At 41.8% G+C, this 21819-nt stretch overlaps 1 protein-coding gene across 2 annotated transcripts; it reads left to right on the plus strand.

Moving 5' to 3' along the window:
- The first annotated feature begins 79 nt into the window (after positions 1-79).
- Positions 80-20750, plus strand: FERRY3 (FERRY endosomal RAB5 effector complex subunit 3). 2 transcript variants are annotated; one of them, XM_035137931.3, is made up of 14 exons: positions 80-204; positions 1630-1819; positions 2184-2329; positions 4807-4988; positions 5977-6076; positions 6157-6275; positions 6928-7034; positions 8357-8554; positions 9107-9235; positions 10131-10205; positions 12006-12208; positions 17753-17810; positions 18771-18838; positions 19554-20750. In XM_035137931.3, the coding sequence occupies exons 2-14, from the start codon at positions 1642-1644 to the stop codon at positions 19644-19646; spliced, it is 1656 nt and encodes a 551-aa protein (XP_034993822.1). In that variant the 5' UTR covers positions 80-204; positions 1630-1641; the 3' UTR covers positions 19647-20750. The 2 variants fall into 2 exon arrangements, with proteins under 2 accessions (XP_034993822.1, XP_088526116.1); XM_088669990.1 differs by lacking the exon at positions 80-204 and having other exon boundaries at positions 1624-1819.
- Positions 20751-21819: the final 1069 nt, after the last annotated feature.

A 21819-nucleotide genomic window follows, 5' to 3' on the forward strand; every position in this document is an offset into this window, starting at 1 on the left:
TCACAGGAGGCCGGAAGTGACGGAAGGCAGTCCGCCCCACCCGCGCGCTCTCATCCCGTGAGGAGAACGTTCCGAGGACGGAAAAGTGGGCGGGGCGTGTCCTGGTGGACGCGGGTGTTCCTTCCTCTGGCCGACGCGGGGACTCCCGTCTCGTGGGAATAGGCCATTCCGCCGAAGGAGGGCAGCGAGGGAGTCCAGGAGCGTGTAAGTTCTTTGGTGGGGGGGGGGGGTTCCTTGTGTTCTCCAAGCCAAACGCAGACTCTCGGGCTGCTTCCATGTCGCCTCAGGGGTGAAGGCCGGGTTGGGGAGGGAGGCAGGTCGCTTGTCCGAAAGGAAAAAGAATCCGAGGAATGCCTGCAGTTTTGTTTTGCTATAATGTAACGGGTGTTATCAACGCATGTCGTGAAGGAGGAAACCAGGAACCGAGTCTGGTGGTTCCCCCTGCAGGCGGGGGGGGGGGGGCGGGACTTGAATAAAATATTTGGGGGCCCAAGCAAGCCCCGCCCTGCACAATTGATCGCAGTGCCGGATTTACGTATAAGCTAAACAAGCTATAGTTTAGGGCCCCACTCTTGGGAACCCCCCAAAAAAGTAAATGGGAAAAAAATCCCTGCATACAGCAACAGTGTTTTTGTGTTGTGTAGGCTCCTACGATGTAAGCCTGCTAGCCTGCTCCCTAAAATATCGCTGCTTTGTTCATTTCTATAGGAACTTTTATTATTGCCAAATGCCAGTGTGTTTGCATTATTAAGTTTGTTACGTACAAAAAATCAAGTTAGAGCTTAATAATTATTTCACTATTAATATACTTCGTCTTAAATGTATTTCAGTTCAACAATTACTTTGATAAAATACATATTTTGTTATGTGCAAATGACTTTAGATACCTATTAGGTCCATAAATGACCATATAGCATATGTTTAACACAAAAAAAAGCCACAATTTGTTGTTGACAAAGGGCAGCTGGACATATAAAGGGCCCCCATTACCTTCAGTAATTTAGGGCGTCATCAAATCTAAATCTGGCCCTGATTAATGACGAAGAATAGAATAGAATAATTTATTATTGGCCAAGTACATTTTCCAACATACTTGGAATTTGTTTCGGCTACATTGCATTGTAAACATACACACACTGTTCCACTCACAATACAAATAAGCAAAGAAACCTGCCCATAATTGACCTCCCCTTCAGCTACACATCTACAAATTTTACGATTTAATGGCACAAGGGAAAGAACTGTCCCTGTGCCTGGCTGATTTTGTATATGAAGACCTGTAGCGACATCCAGATGGGAGCAGGGCCGGCTCTAGGTATAGTCCCGGTGGCGCAGGGCGCCGGGCGGGCAGGCGGGGCGCTGCGCGGCAAAGCCACGCGCTGTGGGGGGTCGGAGCGATCTCCGTGCCTCAGCGCCAGGGCACCCGACCTGCTCGAGACTGCCCTGGATGGGAGTAAATCTAGCCGATGATGACCGGGATGTAAAGGTTCTGCTGCAATTCTCTCTGCTCTCTTCTTCAATCTCCTTTTTTTTTACTTATAAAAAATTCACTTACTGACTCCCCTCCCCTTTCTGTGTGTTTGTGTAAAGATATAATGGTAATAGCATTCTCATTTTGCTTCAATGCAGGAAGGCTTTGAAATGAAGGGTGACCAAGGAACAATCTGTAGTAAGGAGAGAGGGTTTTTGTATGAATTCAGCGCTGGAAACCAACATTTTGTGCTTACAGTTCCTCTGAAATTCCCAGTGCAAGAAAGTGCTACCCATTTACATAGGCATCTGATGCGTCCTTACAACTTGCCGTGCTTCATAGAAAATGGTAAGGATTTATTCTATACAGTACCATCAGTTGCATAGGGCCTCTTAAAAACTTGGATTTCACGTAATGCCATTGGTGGGGGGGCTTCCTTCCCTCCTTTCTCTGAACTCTTCCCCCTCCCTTCTTTCTGCTGTGGGAATGCTCCCTCCACCTGTGAAGCAGACCACCAAACTGTAATGCAGAAAAATATTACATCGGGTATGAGGGACTTGCACACCAAATGTGTGGAACTTACAACCTTTCCTATGAATGTCCTCTTAGTAACATTAAAAAAATGAATTTACCCTTTATAATGACTGTAAATTAATAAGATAAGCATTTCAGTTAATGGATAACCCCCCCAAAAAAACTGCCATTATTTCAGATTTAAAGGAATCCCTGAATAGATTCATTGAGGAGGAATCCATAAAAGATCATGATGAAGAAGCAGAAGGAGCCCTGGAAGCTGTAAAATCTGGCAAAGTAGATTTGCACCAACTGGCAAATGCTTGGGCCAAAACGTATACTGAGGTAAGAAGTCTCCATAGCATTATAGATGCTTCAGAAGATGATGCTGGAACTTATTTTTGTCCATATAGCATACTCATTCTTTACTGGATATTTCACTCTCTGATTAGAAATACATGAACCAACTATTGTTGTTTTGGCTCCATAAGGATCCATGCTCAGAATGAGTTTGCTTTCCATTGTTCAGTTATTTGCCTTCCTCTCTTCTCAGGCTCTAACGAATGATGGTTAATTTGAACATAAACTACTTCGCAAGGCATTAACAACTAATTGTTGCTAGAAGGCTGATTGAGTTTTCATCTTTGGCTTATGCCTTCCCTTTTTCTGCTAATACATGAATTGCTAATACCCTGTTTCTCATATTTTAAGACATACCTATAAAATAAGCCATAGCAGGATTTTTAAGCATTCAAGGAATATAAGCCATACCCTGAAAATAAGACATAGTGATAGGCGCAGCAGCAATGCCGGCCGCAGCAGGAGGAGGAGGAAAAAAATAAGACATCCCTTGAAAATAAGCCATAGTGTGTTTTTTTGAGGAAAAAATAAATATAAGACATGTCTTATAATATGAGAAACACGGTACATGAATTTAGTTTGTTTGCTTTTTTCCTTTTGTAACAAACACTGGCAAAAATGTTATTAATGCATTATATATTAGATACTTAAGAATTGTGTGTGCTTGCACAGAATCTTTCAGTACAGTGGAACCTCTACTTATGGACATAATTAGTTCCGGAGGTCCGTCCGTAAGTCGATCCAGGTCACTGATAGAAGCGCCGTTGTGCACAGGCGCATTAGGTGGCAGCGCGCTTCTGTGCATGTGCAAATGGCAGAAGCTGCTTCTGCGCATGCGTGAATTGCTGCAAACTTGGTATTTACTTCGGGTTTGCCGCAGTCGCAACTTGGATCGGGCCCAAGTAGAGGTGGTCGTAAGTAGAGGTTCTACTGTAGTTGGTAGCCCATGGATGGATTTAAGTTATTAACAGATAAAAAAAAGATGGGTGGTACTGTGTTTTTCTTTCTGGGACTGATGGGAGTTATAAGTTCAGAAGCATCTGGAGGGCTGAAGTGCCCCACTCCTAACTGTTTAAAGGTATGTGGTGCACTAACAAACTTAACTGAGAATTTGATTACTTCTGTAATCTACCATATTGCATTAAGTTTGCATTGATCAATACAATCACTCGTACTAGGAAAGTACTGTTAAACACTGACAGTCTGAGCCATTGATATTATTTAACATACTGCTCACAATCTTTAATGCAGATAAAGAACATTTTAAAGTTATCTTACTGCCTTTTCTAAAGATTCTTATAAACACAGAACATCAGTAATTATTCAAAAGGAATGGGGTTTAAAAAGAAGAATGATGCTGAATAATTTCTTGTACCTCTGTGTGATTATTTATATTCGTTTGTAAAAAATATTTATATACTTGGGAGGGACTTCCCTGTATCCCTCGTCCCCCTGTTATTCCTAAAAATATCAAGAGTGGTTTACAACAGTTGTACATAAAACCCATACAATAAAAGTAACATATAAAACAGTTAAAATCAGAAATCAGCTAACTGTTGTGGAAAGATATATTCTTAATTGCCTAAATAAGCCTGATGGAATAGAAAACTTTTCAACAGGAGTTGAAAAGTTGAAACAATGCAGAACAATGGAATGAAAACCTCCATGGTGTGATTGGTGTGTGATCTCAGATTCTGGTTGGTAGTGCTGCCATTGATAATTCATATATTAATGGCAGTACTTCTAACTGGCATATGCTCACCAATCATTTTCATATCTTGAAGAAGAACCTTATATAAGATTCTTCTTCTATATAAGAAGAACCTTACATAGCCAAATAGTAAGATACTGAATTGTATAGTGAATCGTAGCCTGTCTTGTATCTCACATTAATTTTCAGAAATCCTGTATCTTAGGACATGCCCAATAAATGTGATAGATTCTGGCACCGTGTGCCCTAATCAAATTCAAGTTCTCACATATTTCCTTTCATAAATCTTGTTTCTCCAGGGACTATTGACATCAACTTCCAAATTAAGAATCATAGATCTGAATCAAAGCCCCCTTTTTGACGGATTACCTGAGATCAGCATCTCTTGGGAAACTATGGCCCAAATCAGGGATCCCCAACCTTTTTGGGCCAGTCGGCGAAGTGCCTTTTTTGTGCTTAGCATCTTGTTGGAGTTGGAGCATAAAAAATACGCTTCCTTGGAGTTATAGACAGTTGCTATACAAGAATGAATGAGGGAGAGATCACCAGTTTGCTAGTTGTGGCTGCGCCTTGTCCAAAGCAGTTGTCAGCATGTGGATTCTGAACCATGGAGGCAAAATCTTCAAGGGAAAACCCACAAATTTTATCAAAACAACAATGTCCCACAGGCAACCAATCAGTATAACAATTAAAAAAGAATTTTCGAGTCTTCATGTGCAGGGCACGTTATCATCATTTTATAATTTTCCAGGCAACATTGGAATATGCAAGACCTGAAGACCCAAGCTGGGATGAAGATTTTGCAGATGTCTATCATGATCTTATCCATTCTCCTGCTTCTGAAACTCTGTTAAATCTGGAACACAATTATTTTGTTAGCATCTCTGAACTGATAAGTGAAAGAGATGTGGAACTGAAAAAATTACGAGAAAGGTAATTTTTTTAACCTGGCATTTTCTGTTAGCCCTAAAATTATTATAAGAGAGAAGAAAATAATCTGGTGTGTGTTATTTTTCTAAAGAATTACTAGAGATTTAAATACTGTCAGGAACCGAAGTGCAGACAGTTGATTTTCTTTTTTTAATGGACCTCCTTTTTTAATGTACTGTTCCCGCCAAAGACAGTTTTTGAAGTTTCCCTTTGCCATAGAGTTGAGTGTGTGTGACACCGTTGATTAAAAACAAATCTGCAGTCCTTTACAAACTTAAAAGTAAGGGTCCTTATTAAGTTGATAGAACTAGTTTAAGGGTCATAGTTTTTTTGGATCCTCGCCACTAGCTGTGTAGTAGCAGGTCACTATTTCACATATTTAACTTGTGCTCAGCTTCACATGCTTGGTGGCTGGGCAGCTGATACAGCACAAGTTAAATTCACGCAAGGCAGACAGCTTAAAAGCTCTTTCTGTGCCCAGTTTTCCTCTCTGGGGAGAGAGCTTTTAAGCTGTCAGACTTGCTTACTGGGCTCTGGGAAGATCTCACACAGGCTCTGTAAACTTCCCTACCTTTTCAAAGAAAGGAAGAAAGCTATGCTAAATGGATATTGCAGCATGTAAACTTCCCTGCTCCATCATCTGGCCATGCTGGCTGTTGCATTTCCAAACATCTGGAGGGCAGCTGACATAATGGCAGTGAGAGGAGACAAACCTTTTTTGGTGGCAGAAACCCTGTCGCGAACTCTCCCCCAAGGGAAATTTGACTCCCGCCCCCCTTTGGTGGTTTTCATTCCACCAAGCCTTTAATGGTTTTTAGTGCTGATTGTTATGCTCTTTTTCAAGATGCTGTTTTTAAGGTATTTACTCTCAGCTTTTCTTCTATTGGCATAAGTTTTTGGTGGGGGGGAGCCTCTTGTCAGGGCCAAATTGTGATGCATAAATTTTTTTTTACAAACAAACAAAATATTTCTGACTAGATTTTTATTGTAGGCAAGGTGCTGAAATGGATAAGGTGATGCAAGAACTGGGGAAGTCATTATCAGATCAAGATGTAAACATGCTGGCAGCACAACACTTCGAATCCCAGCAGGTAAATGAAGCACCTGGTTGGAATAAATTGGGCAGTTCATTTGTTGTTAATCAATTGGCTGAATTGATACCTCCTTTTAGGTTTTGGAGAACAAGTGGAACAATGAACTGAAGCAAACCACAGCTATCCAGAAACAGGAGTATCAGGAATGGGTGGTAAAGCTTCACGAGGATCTGAAAACCCCCAGCACCACTATCGGGTACCCTTCTTTCTTAGTTTTCTTCATAAATTACTGGTTAGGGATTATATCTGTTAGGAGTCTGTCGCTTCTTCTGACCAAATGTTTAATCTAGTCCTGGATTAGTTTATGGGACTGTTATTTTAGTGTAGAAAATCAATATCCTAATATGGACTAAAAGCATACAGGAGGTAGGAGAGACCCCAATAGGATGTTACTCTGTCACAACAAAGGGGGGTCTGCTTGTGTTGCAAGATCAGCACCAGGGCCTAGATATGAATGAGGCAGCTGGTTGCCTGTTGGCTAAGAGTTTCTCACTCTGTGCTATGCTGTTTGTTTTCACAAAGTGCTCAAAGGGGTGAGCAGTGCTCTTCCCCGACCCATTTTGTCATTGCAACAACCCTGTGAGGTAGGTTAGGCTGAAGGGCAGCGTTTGGTTCAGGACCACCCAGCAAGCAATTACGGCTTTGTGGGGATTTGAACATTGGTCTCCCAGATCATAGCCTTACACTCTAAGCTGCTACACCACACGGGCTCTCTGTAGCTCTGCCCTTGAGGCTGTTGCAGTTCACATGGTTAGGATAAAATACCTGTTGCTGTCAAATTAATAAATACGGAGGCAGTGGGGGACAGAAAGCTTTGTCTGGCTTCATTTTCTTTCTTTTTATTTCAGTGATGAAATCAATGTCCAACCCAATCAGTGGAGAGAATCTGCAGAAGGCAATGGGAGGCTTTTTGAAGACCAGAGACAGCTGGAAGAAAGTTTCACTATTCATCTGGGTAAGTGAAAGATTGAACGCCCAGAGCTTTTTCTCACAGCCACGTTTTCATTCATTTCCAGATTGAACGTGTTTGTCCACGTATCCATATTCAATGGCTCAACACACATACAGACCACAAATTACCAAATTTGAAACATGTATTGTGATCTAAACCTATGTTGGTAACCACATCAGTGAGTAAAAAATCATTGAAAAGCTTGGCTGGTATTGATTACAACTTATGAAAAAGGTTGTGCCAAGTGCAGATTTTCCATCACTAAGTTTACTTAGTGTAAAGCTAGTTTCGTGCACCAGCAAAAGTAGTTTACTTTAGAAATCAGATCAGTGATGACTATTATGTCTTCTCTGAGAGCCCAAATGATTTTTCTAAATACAAATGGACCCAAAATGGGTTTATTTCAAATAAAGGTAAAGGGACCCCTGACCATTAGGTCAAGTTGTGACCGACTCTGGGGTTGCGGTGCTCATTTTGCATTATTGGCCGAGGAAGCCGGCGTACAGCTTCCAGGTCATGTGGCCAGCATGACAAAGCTGCTTCTGGCAAACCAGATCAGCACACGGAAACGCCGTTTACCTTCCCACCGGAGTGTTACATATTTATCTACTTGCACTTTGATGTGCTTTCGAACTGCTAGGTCGGCAGGAGCTGGGACCGAGCAATGGAAGCTCACCCCGTCGCGGGGATTCGAACCACCAACCTTCCAATCGGCAAGCCCTAGGCTCAGTGGTTTAACCCACAGCGCCACCCCTTTATTTCAAATTGACAGATGCTAAAACTGTCTGATTTCCCCTGAAGTCAGATTATTGTTTTCTAGATATTTTTGTATTCCACCCCCCCTCTGCTATTGATTGAGTTGCTTGATATTGCTGCAATATTAGCAGACGCTGCTGATCTCTCTGAACTGGTGTACTTTGCCTTCATGAGGACATTGCTACACTATGGTTAAGTAAATTTCTGTTCTGATCTGGGGTGAGTCTACTGGGCTTATTTCACTACACATACCTCTGTTTTTTCACAAGTTACTAAGAGAATGTATATGTTCACCTTTGGGGAGAGAATGTGTGTAGTTTGATATTAGAAGCGAACAGTAGTTAAACGTCTTTAAACTGAGACACACAGTATAGCTCTGGTCCTTGCTATTGCTCCCTCGATATGTGGGATCAGGTAACTGATTTTACAGTGTGTTTTAGATTAGCTTTAGCAGTAAAGTCAGATTATCTGGACATGGTTATATAATTCACTTTTGCTGAGGTGATTCCAGCTCCTTTTGGTCTTTCTCTTTCTCTTGCACACACACCTTCTTTTTTCCTCCTCCCTAGGAGCCCAATTGAAAACGATGCACAACTTGAGACTGCTGAGGGCAGATATGCTGGACTTCTGCAAGCACAAACGCCATCACCGCAGTGGAGTCAAACTCCACAGGCTTCAAACGGCACTGTCGCTTTATTCAACTTCTCTTTGTGGCCTGGTCTTGTTAGTGGATAATCGCATCAGTTCGTACAGTGGGATCAAAAGAGGTAAGTTGTCCTCATTGAATTGGATTTCTTCCTGTGGAGTTCAGGTCAAAAGTTATAAAACTACGTACTTTTTTTGCCCGATCTAACATATAATGGATCATTTGACAGCAACCTCTCATTCTTCCTATATGAGCTCCCTTGTATAAATGGCAACTCCCAGAGGGGTAGCTGTGTTAGTCTGTGCCAAGGAGACGAGTCTGAGGCATTTGTCCTTTAACTTCTTGCATATTTTATTGTTAAATCTGGGGGGAGGCACAATTTTTCAAAGCAATATAATGAAGTGCATCACCCAAATAGTTGTAAGGCCCACTTGTAAGAATGTAAAATGGGATAGAGAAGTCAACTTTGCACCCTTTTTTTCTTGCTGGTTTTAAATCGTTGGTTTTAAATTTAAATCGAAGCCCTCCTGCATGCTAGAACCTTTCCCGACACCTAGTCTTCTATGTGAAGGGAATGTTTTTACACAGGAAAGTATTCAATCGCGTGAACTTCTGGCTCATAAACCAGGTTCTTCTCCACTGAGACCTACAATCTTTCTTTCCTTTCTTCCAGATTTTGCAACAGTTTGCCAGGAGTGCACAGACTTCCACTTCCCTGGGATTCAGGAGCAACTTGACGTTGTTCAGCAGGTTGTACTTTATGCCAGGGCACAACGCAGCAGCAAGTCCAAGAAAGTGCATGGTCAGTACTAGTTGTGGTTGCTTTCCTTCAAATATAAACTGAAAGTGATTTCTAGTGTCCTTGCCAGTAAAAATGAGGGAAACAAGGATTCCAAAAGTGTTATTTAAGAATACATTTCTACGCACAAAATTTTTAATTCTCAAGTTTCAATTGATCACTGCTGCTTGTGTTAGAAATGTTCCAGTTTCTTCTTCCTTGTTTGTGTAGAAAATAACTTGATCTTTCCTTGTGCGACATAATATATAACCAAGACAGATTATATATATGTGTATGTATGTATGTATTGTCCAGTAGCACCTTAGAGACCAACTAAGTTTGTCAACATTTTTGCCCTGCACCCCCCCAAAATGTGGCTTTCCTCCTCCCTAAAAAAAGCTCAACAACCTTGACCTGAACCCCTAAAAAGGGGGTAGATCACTGCCAATTTTTAACTCTGTGAGTAGATTGCAGTGTCTTGGGAGTTGGCCACCCCTGCTGTATATAGTGGGAGAATGGGGTGGGGTTTTTCTCAGGAGGGTAGTAGGAGATAGGTGATTGATTGACTCAATGGGTATGGTAAACCTGTTGACGACTGTTAACAACTGCAATTAGTCCTACAGAAAAAAGCAAGGGATAGTATGCAGATGATTAGCATATGTAATGAAATGGGAATCCAATATCTCTATTCAGACCAGGTCTCTCCATAGTTTTCAGTTTTCCTGCTACTTCAGTGTATCTGAAGAAGCATGCATGCACACGAAAGCTTATACCAAGAACAAACTTGATTGGTCTCTAAGGTGCTACTGGACAATTTTTTTATATATTTTGACTGCGTCAGACCAACACAGCTACCTATCTGAATCAAGATAAATTCAGTTACATATGATATACTAATATTTTTTTTTATAATCTACAGATTCAGGAAACAGAAACAATGGCAATGAGGATAAATCTAAGAACATAGAACAAAACCTGTCAAATATTTTACCTGGTACGTTTAGTTTTGCAGTTTGTTCAGTTAGATACTTTCCTTGCTAGAATTCATAATGCATTCTTTTTGAAATTCCTGTCAATTTATCATTCCAAGCTAGTTGCCTAATGTGCTTTAACTGAAAGGCACCCCAGAGTTTCCAAGGGCTAGGCAATTTTGAGATGGGCCACAACCAGTAACCTAATTAAGGTCTCTGTGAATTAAAGAATGATTTGTGTCATCTTGAAGCACAAAGGGAAGAAGAGCTAACAAAGGATCTGGTTTAATAGGTTGCTGTGTGATTTTGGTAAATACTATCTTCCAAAAATCTGCCACTCTGGCATAGTCCTCCACAGGTGAAAAAGCACTTCCTTAACTTGAAAACCCCACCAACAATATGCAGAGAGACTCCAATAAATATAATAGAGGTGAATTGGAGTCCTGTGCCATCAGGCTAGTCTCCTGTGCTTTAGCAGAGATAGAGTGTAAATGAAGTCGAGCTCACGTAGCTTTCCATTCAGCTTCAGTAATTTTAATATTCATGTCCTCCCATAGCTGACAAGATCCAGAGCAATCTGGGTATTGGAAATACAGCAACATTTTATAAATTTCCACATTCACCCCATTATTTCTCTAAGGTACAGTGGGACCTCGACTTACGAATTTAATCCGTTCCGAATGCACACTCGTAGGTCGAAAGCTTCGTAAGTCGAGTTTCCCATAGGAAAAGCGGTTTCCCATAGGAATGCATTGGAAACGGAAAAAATCGTAAGTCGAGGAAACCGCATCTAAAAACTCGTAAGTCGAGGAAACCGCATCTAGCCGCGAACGGGTTTTCCGTTCGGATGTCGGAAAAATCGTAAGCGCGCGGCCACTTTTTCCGCTCGTAACTCGAAAACATCGGATGTCAAATAGCTCGTAAGTCGAGGTCCCACTGTAGTGTCTCTCATAGACTTTCAAACATTCTCAGAGATCGAGGAGGACCATAACTGACAGAGAAGACTTGGGCTTTCTGAAACCAGGAAACTTTTATACCTTATAGTAAGGAATCCAGCATTTTAGCTAAAGTAGAAGTGAAGATGTAAAAGGATTAAGCTTTTGGCCCATCTCTTCCATGTCGTGTTAGACTAAGGAAAGGGTTAGAGACTTTTTAAAGTGAAGCAGAGATGGCAAGGCAAAGAGGCAGGGAGGAAAGTGTGTCGTTTCCATTGAAACCCACAGGAATATTTTAGCATTACAAGTCAGTACTTGGAATAGTTGACCTAATTGACAGGAGTCAGAATAAAGACTAAGGACATTCCAGATCTCTTACGCTGTTCACTAAAGGATTCAAAAATATTCTGCCACTTTTTAAAAGTAGAATCGGCTATATATACGGTACCTGGGAAGAATTTAAAATAAAAACATAAACTTTGGCAGAATCACTGTTTTCAAGGCTGCTATATGCCCAAGCCAATATAAATTGAGCATGATCCAACTTACAATATCTTTCTCAATAGGAACTGCCAAAGGAGTAAAATTGTGTTTCACAATCAAGAAGTTAAAATCTCAAATGAATTTGTGACTGTTGCACTGCCTTGTTTTGACTATGTTCTATTTGTCCAAGCATGTAAATGTTAAATAGCATGGGGTACATTTTTACACTTTGCCATGTAATCTTGCCAAAAAAACAACATGAACTATATTTAATTCTTACCTAATAGAACACATCTGATATCCAGAATTCGGATGTGATGCTAAAATACTTCCCCACATTTTACCCCTTTCATAGGTTTTGGTTTTAAATTTATCACTAAACTTATTACAACATTTTTCCCTTAGGAGAATTTTACATCACCCGTCATTCAAATCTCTCTGAGATTCATGTTACTTTTCACCTCTGTGTGGATGATAATGTGAGGTCAGGCAATATTACTGCCCGGGATCCTGCAATAATGGGCCTACGAAATATCCTCAAAGTGTGTTGCACACATGACATTACCACAGTTAGTATTCCTCTTCTGCTGGTACACGATATGTCTGAGGTAAGCAATTTATCTCCAGTGACTCCTTTTTCCTGCTTAACAATATTATGGCTGACCCTGCTAGTTTCCCAAAGTGGTGCGCATCGACCCACAGTGAATAAAGACCTAGGAGTCTAAAGGTTCCTGGAGTAGAAAAGCAGTTTACAAGATGTGTGAAAAACCTAATTAGGAACTGTGATCTTCAGAAATAAAGGTCATGGGCATATACAGAGTGCATCTTCCTTGCTACTGAAAAGCCTCTCTATATTTAACAAGATTTCACAGTGGGGGCAGTGTTCTCAGACCATACTATATTGCTTTTTTAAAAAAAGTATACAGGTGAAGAGTTTCAGTTTTAGAACAATTGTGTGTGTGTTTTCAAAAGAAAAAATCTTTATTTCCTCCAAAGATACAGCTATAAAAGCAAGCTGCCTTCTGGAAAACTTTAAGGAGCTTTTTAAAAGACCTTGGAGCTTGGCTTCAAAGCTACATTCCCCCTCACCTCATCATCACAAACACATACCGTGTTTCTCCGAAAATAAGACACCATCTTATATTTCTTTTTCCTCAAAAAAACACACTATGGCTTATTTTCAGGGGATGTCTTATTTTTTCCCTCCTCCTGCCGCGGCCGGCATTGCTGCTGCGCCTATCACTATGTCTTATTTTCGGGGTATGGCTTATATTCCTTGAATGCTTAAAAATCCTGCTACGGCTTATTTTATGGCTATGTCTTATTTTCGGAGAAACAGGGTACTTCAGGCCTCCATGCTGCTGCATAACGCCATCATTTTAAGAAGTTCTCTGCACTGTTTAAAAACCTATGTTAAAAATGGGAGGAGGAGCAAGCACTCTCTCCCACAATTATTTTTTCTCCCATCCAAAATCAGTAGGACCGTAAGTAAAATACTCACACTTTGTTCACTGGTATTCTGCCTCCCTCTCCCTGCTTGCTCGGTAGCTAGCCTAGCTAGTACACACATTCATGGGGCTCTGCAAAATGGGGTGTGTTTTGTCACTCAGTAGGCACATCCTGTGAGGAAATAACAGTCAGAATCTAGAATCGATTCTGATTGACTTATTAGGGCTTCATAATACCTGCCCTCTCCGGTTTATTAATAGGATTTTGTGCTGTGTGCTCATTCCAGTATTGTGATTGGCGTGATTGTTGAATAGCAGAAGTTGCCATCTATTAATGAACACACAATTACCAAGCGTTCATTGGCTTTTATCTGGCAGTATGTTGCATCATGATCCTTAGAAAAAATGTCACTGGTATTCACAAGAATACAGTGGTACCTCTAGTTACGGACTCGATCCGTTCCGGGGTGGCGTTTGCACCCTGAAAAGTCTGCAACTAGAGTGCCATTTCTGCACACGGTGCGATACAATTTGCAGAGATTTGCAGAGTGCTTCTGCGCATGTGCGTGCGGAGCGAAACCCAGAAGTATACACTTCCAGGTTTGCCGCGTTCGTATCCTGAGAAAATGCAACTGGAGACTGACGTAACAAGAGGTACGACTGTACTCAAAAATGGGATTTCTCTGTTAGCCTACTGACATATGCCTATGTGTGTGATATGTGAAAATGCATATCGGAATGATGGGGGCCCTTGAGAGAAACGGGAAATTTGTGACTGCCCCTTAAGAACAACTCTTTTGATGTGGAAGGAGGGGAGTTTGGTTTTTGCCCAGGGATGTCGCCACTTACCCTGATATTGGATCACCCTGCTTTTAGACTCTTGGATAATACCAGCAGTTCCTGGCCTGGGAATCAATGGAAGTCTGTAGAATGGGCGCCATTAAGGAGGAGCTTCTAATTGCATTGCTAGAGAGGACCCTATCATTCCTCCTGCGTAATAAAAAAATTCCTTCCAGTAGCACCTTAGAGACCAACTAAGTTTGTCATTGGTATGAGCTTTCGTGAGCATGCACACTTCTTCAGATTCCTCCTGCGTGGGCTCCGACTCCACCTAGTGGACAGAGGGGAAGTAGGTGTCTCCTAATCAGCTTTTGTTCCCACCTGAGGCATTCTCATCACTCTTAAAAAGGTAAAGGGACCCCTGACCATTAGGTCCAGTCACGGACGACTCTGGGGTTGCAACGCTCATCTCACTTTACTGGCCGAGGGAGCCAGCGTACAGCTTCCAGGTCATGTGGCCAGCACGACAAAGCCGCTTCTGGCGAACCAGAGCAGCGCATGGAAACGCCGTTTACCTTCCCGCCAGAGCGGTACCTATTTATCTACTTGCACTTTGACGTGCTTTCGAACAATCACTCTTAGTTCTAGCTTATTCTACCCCCCCCCCTCCTCTGAAGCCCCTCTCCACCCAGAGCAGCAGCTTCCCCATCTGCCCTCCAGATCTTCCAACCTCCCTCCATTTGGAGTGGCAACTTCTACCCCTTTACTCCTTTCCTGAACATTTTTTTTCAGGTTGTTTGCTAAAAAATGAAGGGGAAAAAGGCTTCCCCTCTTTCTTTCCCTGCTCAACGGACTGTATTCAGGGAAGGGGACTTGCATCGCAGACCCATAGAGTCGTTCCACATGGTTCAGTGCACCTGATCAGGCCCATGTCCATCTTGGGTGCGCATGTCTGTAACTCCCCTTGCCTGCACACATGTTTACAGAGCAGCAGCCTCCAGCACTTTCCAGCAACTTTTCAGGGGCTCCCATAGGCCACAAGGAAGAAACAGTACCTTGACTAGGTATTGATACATCACCCAGGACTGGTTTGAGGGCCAGAGCACAGTGGCGCTTTCACCTGGTGGTATATTGCAGGTGAAACCACTGCCATCGGGTTTAGGCGTCATCACGCATTGGCCCTCATACCAAGGGGGGAACAAGGATTGGCCCTGGCCCCAAAAGGCACCATGGCCAATGGCGCTGGTAACTCCCTCTGTGCTCTGGCTGCAGGTGCCACTTAATACTCATTCCTCACTTGTAAGAAATCATTATTTCATTGTGGCAGCACCTGTACTCTGGATCTCCTTCCCTATTGACTTCAGGCAGGTGCCTCTGTTGTACTTTTTGCCAGTTGTTAAAACATTATTGTTCAGACAAGCCTATCCAGATACATTGACATTAGTATGTTTTAATCTCTCTTTTCCTGCCAACCTAGCAGTTCGAAAGCACGTCAAAATGCAAGTAGATAAATAGGAACCGCTACAGCGGGAAGGTAAACGGCGTTTCCATGTGCTGCTCTGGTTTGCCAGAAGCGGCTTTGTCATGCTGGCCACATGACCTGGAAGCTATACGCCGGCTCCCTCGGCCAATAATGCGAGATGAGCATCACAACCCCAGAGTCGGTCACGACTGGACCTAATGGTCAGGGGTCCCTTTACCTTTAATCTCTCTTTAGTCTATGGTTAATTTTAATTGTTTTTTAAATATTTTGACTTGTTTTTGCTTGTTTTTTATTTACAATTCTACTATTTCTTGTAAACTACTTAGAGCTTTTATTACAATCCAGCGGTGTATAAATTTTGTTAAATAAGATAAACAAACGGTGTTGTTTCTGAGAAGATTAATTTTATAGATTTCAATCCTGTGCTGTTCTCTGTGCCCGGGCTTATTTTTATTCTGTGCATACCCAAAATGACAAGTACACACATTGTCATCCAAAGCAGTCATCATCCAAGTGTCACATCCTGTTTCTTCCAGAATGCCTTTTATGGCATCAGCTCGTAACCTCACTGACTGCCAAATGTGCTCCTAATTTCCCTTCAGAACAACAGGACCTTCCTTTTTAGAGTCTGGTTTTTATCTTCGCCAAGACGCAGATCAAAACCACCGGCAAACACCCACATTGCATGTGAGCAAGAGAGTGTGTGGGCAGATGAAATTACAATGGAGATCTAGTATTTCTTCCGCTAAGCCTGAAAAATCCCTATATCTGTATTCCGTTATCCCTTGCTACTCTTTCTGATTCATATATTACATAACCCCAAGGGCTAAGTAAACAGACGTTAAGGATTTGCATCATGAGAAAATTGATTCTAAATGTTTCCAGTTTACAAGATGTTTTGTGGTTTTACCTTCAGTCTGTATTTTATACATATTCACTGAATCTAGGTATTTTAGTCTTGCTATCCTTGTAGGAGGGACCCAGGTGGCACTGTGGGTTAAACCACAGAGTCTAGGGCTTGCTGATCAGAAGGTCGGCGGTTCGAATCCCTGCAACGGGGTGAGCTTCCGTTGCTCGGTCCCAGTTCCTGCCCACCTAGCAGTTCGAAAGCACATCAAAAAAGTGCAAGTAGATAAATAGGGACCGCTCCGGCGGGAAGGTAAACGGCGTTTCCGTGCGCTGCTCTGGTTCGCCACATGACCTGGAAGCTGTCTGCGGACAAACGCCGGCTCCCTCGGCCTATAGAGCGAGATAAGCGCCGCAACCCCAGAGTTGGACACGACTGGACCTGATGGTCAGGGGCCCCTTTACCTTTTATCCTTGTAGGACATGGTGGGACAGATTTGACTGCTTCCAAACAATGAGTGTGAAATTGAACCTGAATTTAACAGTTATTTATTTTATCAAATGTAAGCTTCGACTTTCTACACTAGGTCCTCAGGGTGGCTAAGTCAATAATGTTGAAAATACAACATTAAAAAGCAAGTTAAAGCACAGTTGGTAACTGATAAAGCAGCAAGATAAATGCAGTCACCAGCTGATATAAATTGGTGTATTTTGAGAACCCAAGAATGAATTTACAGAGCTTATTTATTAGCAGACTTTTGAAATGATTGAGACGCTTAATGTGCATGGCGGGGGAGCAGATTTAATCACACTTAGTATAGTTTGACTGTGGCGTGATAGAATCAGAGTCGGAGAGGTTCTTTTAGGCCGTGTAGCGAAACCTCCACTTGATAGAACTAGATCGTCCCCAAGGTGGCTGCCCAGCCTCTTCTTGAAGACCTCTAGAAAGTGAGAACCCACAAACCTTCTAGAGACTTGGTCCCATTGCCCTATGTCTCACTGTTAAATGAAATGAGACTTGTATAAATAAAAATATTGGGGGAGGACGAGCAACCGGCAGTGGTCGGGGGGAGGGATTGAGTGAGCATAGGTAAAAAAGGTAAAGGGACCCCTGACCATTAGGTCCAGTCGTGACCGACTCTGGGGTTGCGCGCTCATCTCGCATTATTGGCCGAGGGAGCCGGCGTATAGCTTCCAGGTCATGTGGCCAGCATGACAAAGCCGCTTCTGGCAAACCAGAGCAGCACATGGAAACGCCGTTTACCTTCCCGCTGTAGCGATTCCTATTTATCTACTTGCATTTTGACGTGCTTTCGAACTGCTAGGTTGGCAGGAGCTGGGACCAAGCAACGGGAGCTCACCCCGTCACAGGGATTCGAACCGCTGACCTTCTGATCAGCAAGCCCTAGGCTCAGTGAGCATAGCAACCGTATATTCAATAAATTTGAGATGAATGAAGAAATGGTGACCCAAAAGAAAAACAGTTAACTTGTTGCAATGGCTTATTAATTTTTGTCATTTGCTGAGTGTCTTGAGCTGTATATAAAACCCCTACTATTTAATTGATATTAATCAATTTTGTTTTTTATTTTAAGGAAATGACTATATCCTGGTGCCTGAAAAGGGCAGAGCTTGTATTTAAGTGTGTTAAAGGTTAGTAGTGCACAGTCATATTCTACATTTTTTGGAAATGCCAATTTCAAGAGTAATGGGAACAGCCTTAACTCAATGAGCACATGCATTGCAAGCAAAATCCCTGGCATCTCTGGTTACAAAGCTCAAACAGTACAGTTAGGAAAGACCTGAGACCTTAGATCGCTGCTGCCAGTCAGAATAGATAGCACTAGACTAGACTAAATCAGCATGAGTCAACTTGGTATGTTCCACTAAAGTAGTGATTTCTGAACTGTTTGAAAACTAGACTTAACGACTATGCAAATGTGTGTGGAATTGCAGCCTGAACCACACTGCATATCAATATTGTTATTTTCTTCTGAACGGAGTGTCCATCATAAAATCCACTATGCCAAGAGCTCTTTGTCTTATTGAGGTTTTCAAGACCAGAATAAACCCTTTGGGCCTTCCCGTTGAGCATACCAGATAGACACCATAAACATAGAAGAAACTGCTCTGCATGATCTAATAATAGTACTGTACATTAGCTAAGACCATGTTGACTTATTTCTCTGCACTATGACTGTGAAGGTGGGGGAATAAGAAATTCAGGCTGCCTCCAGTCCCAACCAAGCCTTGTATGAAAAGCAACATGTTGCAGGAAGCTGTCCTTGGTTCTGGGGTTGTGGGCAATGTAGTGTGGGGAGATAAGAATTCCTCTTCCAAGGATGTTCCTTTCCCGTTCTATTCCACATTGAATTGTACTAACAAAACCACTGAAAGTCTGCACTTCTTTAGGTGGAACTTGGGCAAAAGCTTGTACGCTTGACTCAAGCCAGTTCTTTTCATGTTGTCATGTGAAGCTGTTGTAGAAAACTGGGAGCGCCTAATTGGCTTTGCTCAGTCAGGTGGCTTAATCACAGAAGCCAGGTTCTATTATATACAATCCTGCTTGGAGCCATGACTTACAGGGTCACTGTGTTTTTGAATTCCTTCCAGGATTCATGATGGAAATGGCTTCATGGGATGGAGGGATTTCTCGGACGGTTCAGTTCCTGGTACCGCAGGTGAGTTAGTTAACACACACACACACTTTAAATTTTGCTATGTTCTAGAACAGACATTTTGATAGGTTCTAGAACAGAAATGGTTCATAGATTTCCCTGAGTGTTGTTATTAAAAAAAAATCTTGTGACTATGAACTTTATGCCAAAAAGCACCTCCCAATCCCATGGTTTTGTTAGTATTTTAAATAATAATAATAATAGCAGGGTGGTTTATCAGATGGAAGGCCTGCCCTGGATTTGAATCTCAATTCAGCTTTGGAACTCCCTAGTTTATATCCCAGCTTACAGGTCCAATGTACGGATAAAATGGGGGTAGTCAACGTATATGTTGCCCTGAGCTGCTTGGAGGGAGGGTAGGATAAAAAATATAATTAAGTGGCTATTTGTAGCTGATAAGCAGAACTTTGCAAATATGTGACTTAGATTCACACATTTTGTAAAATAGCTGTTTGTATAAAATAAACAGAGTTTATTTTGTGAAATGAGAGGTGTGTTTTATTTATTGCTGGGATGAATCTGAATGTAGCTGGAAATTCCCTCTCCCACTTGATGTGTAGAATGCACTTATGAAGCTCCTTCAGGAGGAAGAGCTGGATATAAATTAAATAAATAAAAATTTAAAAGTTGAAAGGAAAGCTCAGAGGCTTAATTTGTGTTTGAGCTAGAGAGAACAAGAAACATATTTACTCTTTGGCTCTCTTCCTTTTTATTACAGAGTATTTCTGAAGAAATGTTTTATCAGCTGAGTAATATGTTGCCACAGATTTTCCGTGTCTCATCTACGCTTACTCTGACATCCAAACACTGAGTGCCATCAAATACTCTGAAAAAGAAATATAGGAAGACAACGGTGAAGTTCCTTGAAAAAGCTGGGATTGAAGACATACTTTAAAGCTTGCACTTTTGTCTGCATGCCCTCTCACCATATTAGGGGCTGTTTTGGGTCCTCCAAGCTTCAGAAGCAGTGGGGAGAGAGGGGCAGTAGGGAGAGTGCTAGAAAAGGCAGGTGCTCAGAAGCCTAATTGCTGTATGAAATGCCACAGTGGAGCTCTGGGTCAAGCCGTAATGTATTTTCCTGTACAGTACATAAATATTGTCAAAGAGATACACTTTTTTAAAAATAATAATAATGGATCTCTTGACAAATGTGTTGATATTTTGTATTGAGTGTAATGCTGATCTCATTTACATTGTTGACATTTGACATTCTTTGCATTTATTTTTATGTGCGAAATGGCTACAACTTGCTTCAGTGCACAGGTTGCAGTCATAAGCTTCTGTAGGCTGGTGGCCGCTGCTGGGAACAGTGGTCTATAGCATTGTTGTCACACACACACACCCCAAAAAAATGTTTTGTACAACTTACCTGTGGCCAGATACCATGGCTTTGTGCATTTGACCTGCTCACATTCCACATCATTGGCTGCTAGGAGCCAGGGAAATGCACAATTTTAGGAAGCCAGAATATGGGTTAACGAGGGGAAGGGAATTAGACATAACGCTGCTGTTTTCATTTGCAGCCATGTGTATATTTTAGCATCTGACCTTAGTAAGAAGCAAGTTTGGCGAGTCAATTGCAACTTCCTTCCAAGTGGAGTGCTGGTTTAACAGAGCGAGATACTTTTCTATTCCTGCATTATTATACTTGTTCCGTAATACATAGTAAAGCATGAAACATGATATGTAAGCCCTTTAGTAGTATGATATATTTAAACAAAATGAGAAGAGAATCACCTTCCTTGCAGTTAGCAAATAAAAAGTAATGATCATTTCTCACTATCTTAGATTCGTGCCACTAGATTTGTGCGGTGTGGTACAGTTCTGAGCCTTAGGTCACATTGTTTAATGTATTTTTAATCTTTGTTGGAAGCCGCCCAGAGTGACTAAATAATAATTATTATTGTTCTACTGATCATTCTTGTAATTGTCACCCATTTCCAGAATGGAATTTTCCTTTCTGAGGTACAGTGTTTTGGTGTTGGGATAAGATATGACATACCAGCTCCTCTGCTCTCCCACCACTCCATTCCTCTTGAGAGCCTGTGCACAGAACTGCTCTGGAAGATAAAGCTGTCTTTTCTTTCAGCTTAACCTATAATACTAAATAACCTGAAACACTCAAATAAACCATGACAGGCATCAATAGCACATGCTGTGAGACAAACACCACCTTGTCCTTGTCTTCAGACTTCACATCAAATGAATGGATCAGTGTGCAGAATCTAGCAACTTTATTTGTGAGTGGCTTGAAATAAAATGAAATTTATTACGGTCCCAGACCAGCTTCACGTACCGTACTAAGCGAACATAAAACACAATAGAATTAAGTTTGAATTAACAATCAAATATAACAATAAACAATACAAATATGACAGCCATTAGAAATGTGGTTTAGGTCTTAGTCTCTAAAATATTATCTAGAGTTTGCATCTGAGGCCTTAGTCTTTGTAATAGCACAGCTTGTTCCCTGAGTTTTATGACAGCAGCGCAAAATGGGACCACCCTTGGCGTGATCTCTGGATCCTTATCCTCTATCAGGGATTTTAAGCATTGAGGTTCAGACCCACTTGGAATTTTCTGTATAACAGGGGTGATAAAGACCGAGCGAATATGCTCGCAAAAACGACATTGTAGCAAGACATGAGAGACAGTTTCCACCTCTATCACGCCACAGGGGCAGACTCGCTCCGCATACGGTTTACCCACATATCTGCCCTGCAATAAGGCAGATGGCAGCGCGTTGAATCTAGCGCGGGTGAACGGCCGTCTATATTTATATACTTGTAATTTTGACAGATATATTGCTGTGGTAAAACCTCTCCCATTGTCTTTGGTCGCTGGGTACACATTCATATCACTCACATGACACTGAAATTCTACGTCCCAGATTCGTTGGGTGAGTGGCTCTGTTTTGCTTCCAAACCGATAGACACAGACCCATCCATGCAGTTTTAGGCCTATTACGTCATAAAGGTTAGGCC

This window comes from Zootoca vivipara, chromosome 5 (genome assembly GCF_965207765.1).
Source record: "Zootoca vivipara chromosome 5, rZooViv2.hap1.1, whole genome shotgun sequence".
Lineage (NCBI taxonomy): Eukaryota > Metazoa > Chordata > Lepidosauria > Squamata > Lacertidae > Zootoca > Zootoca vivipara.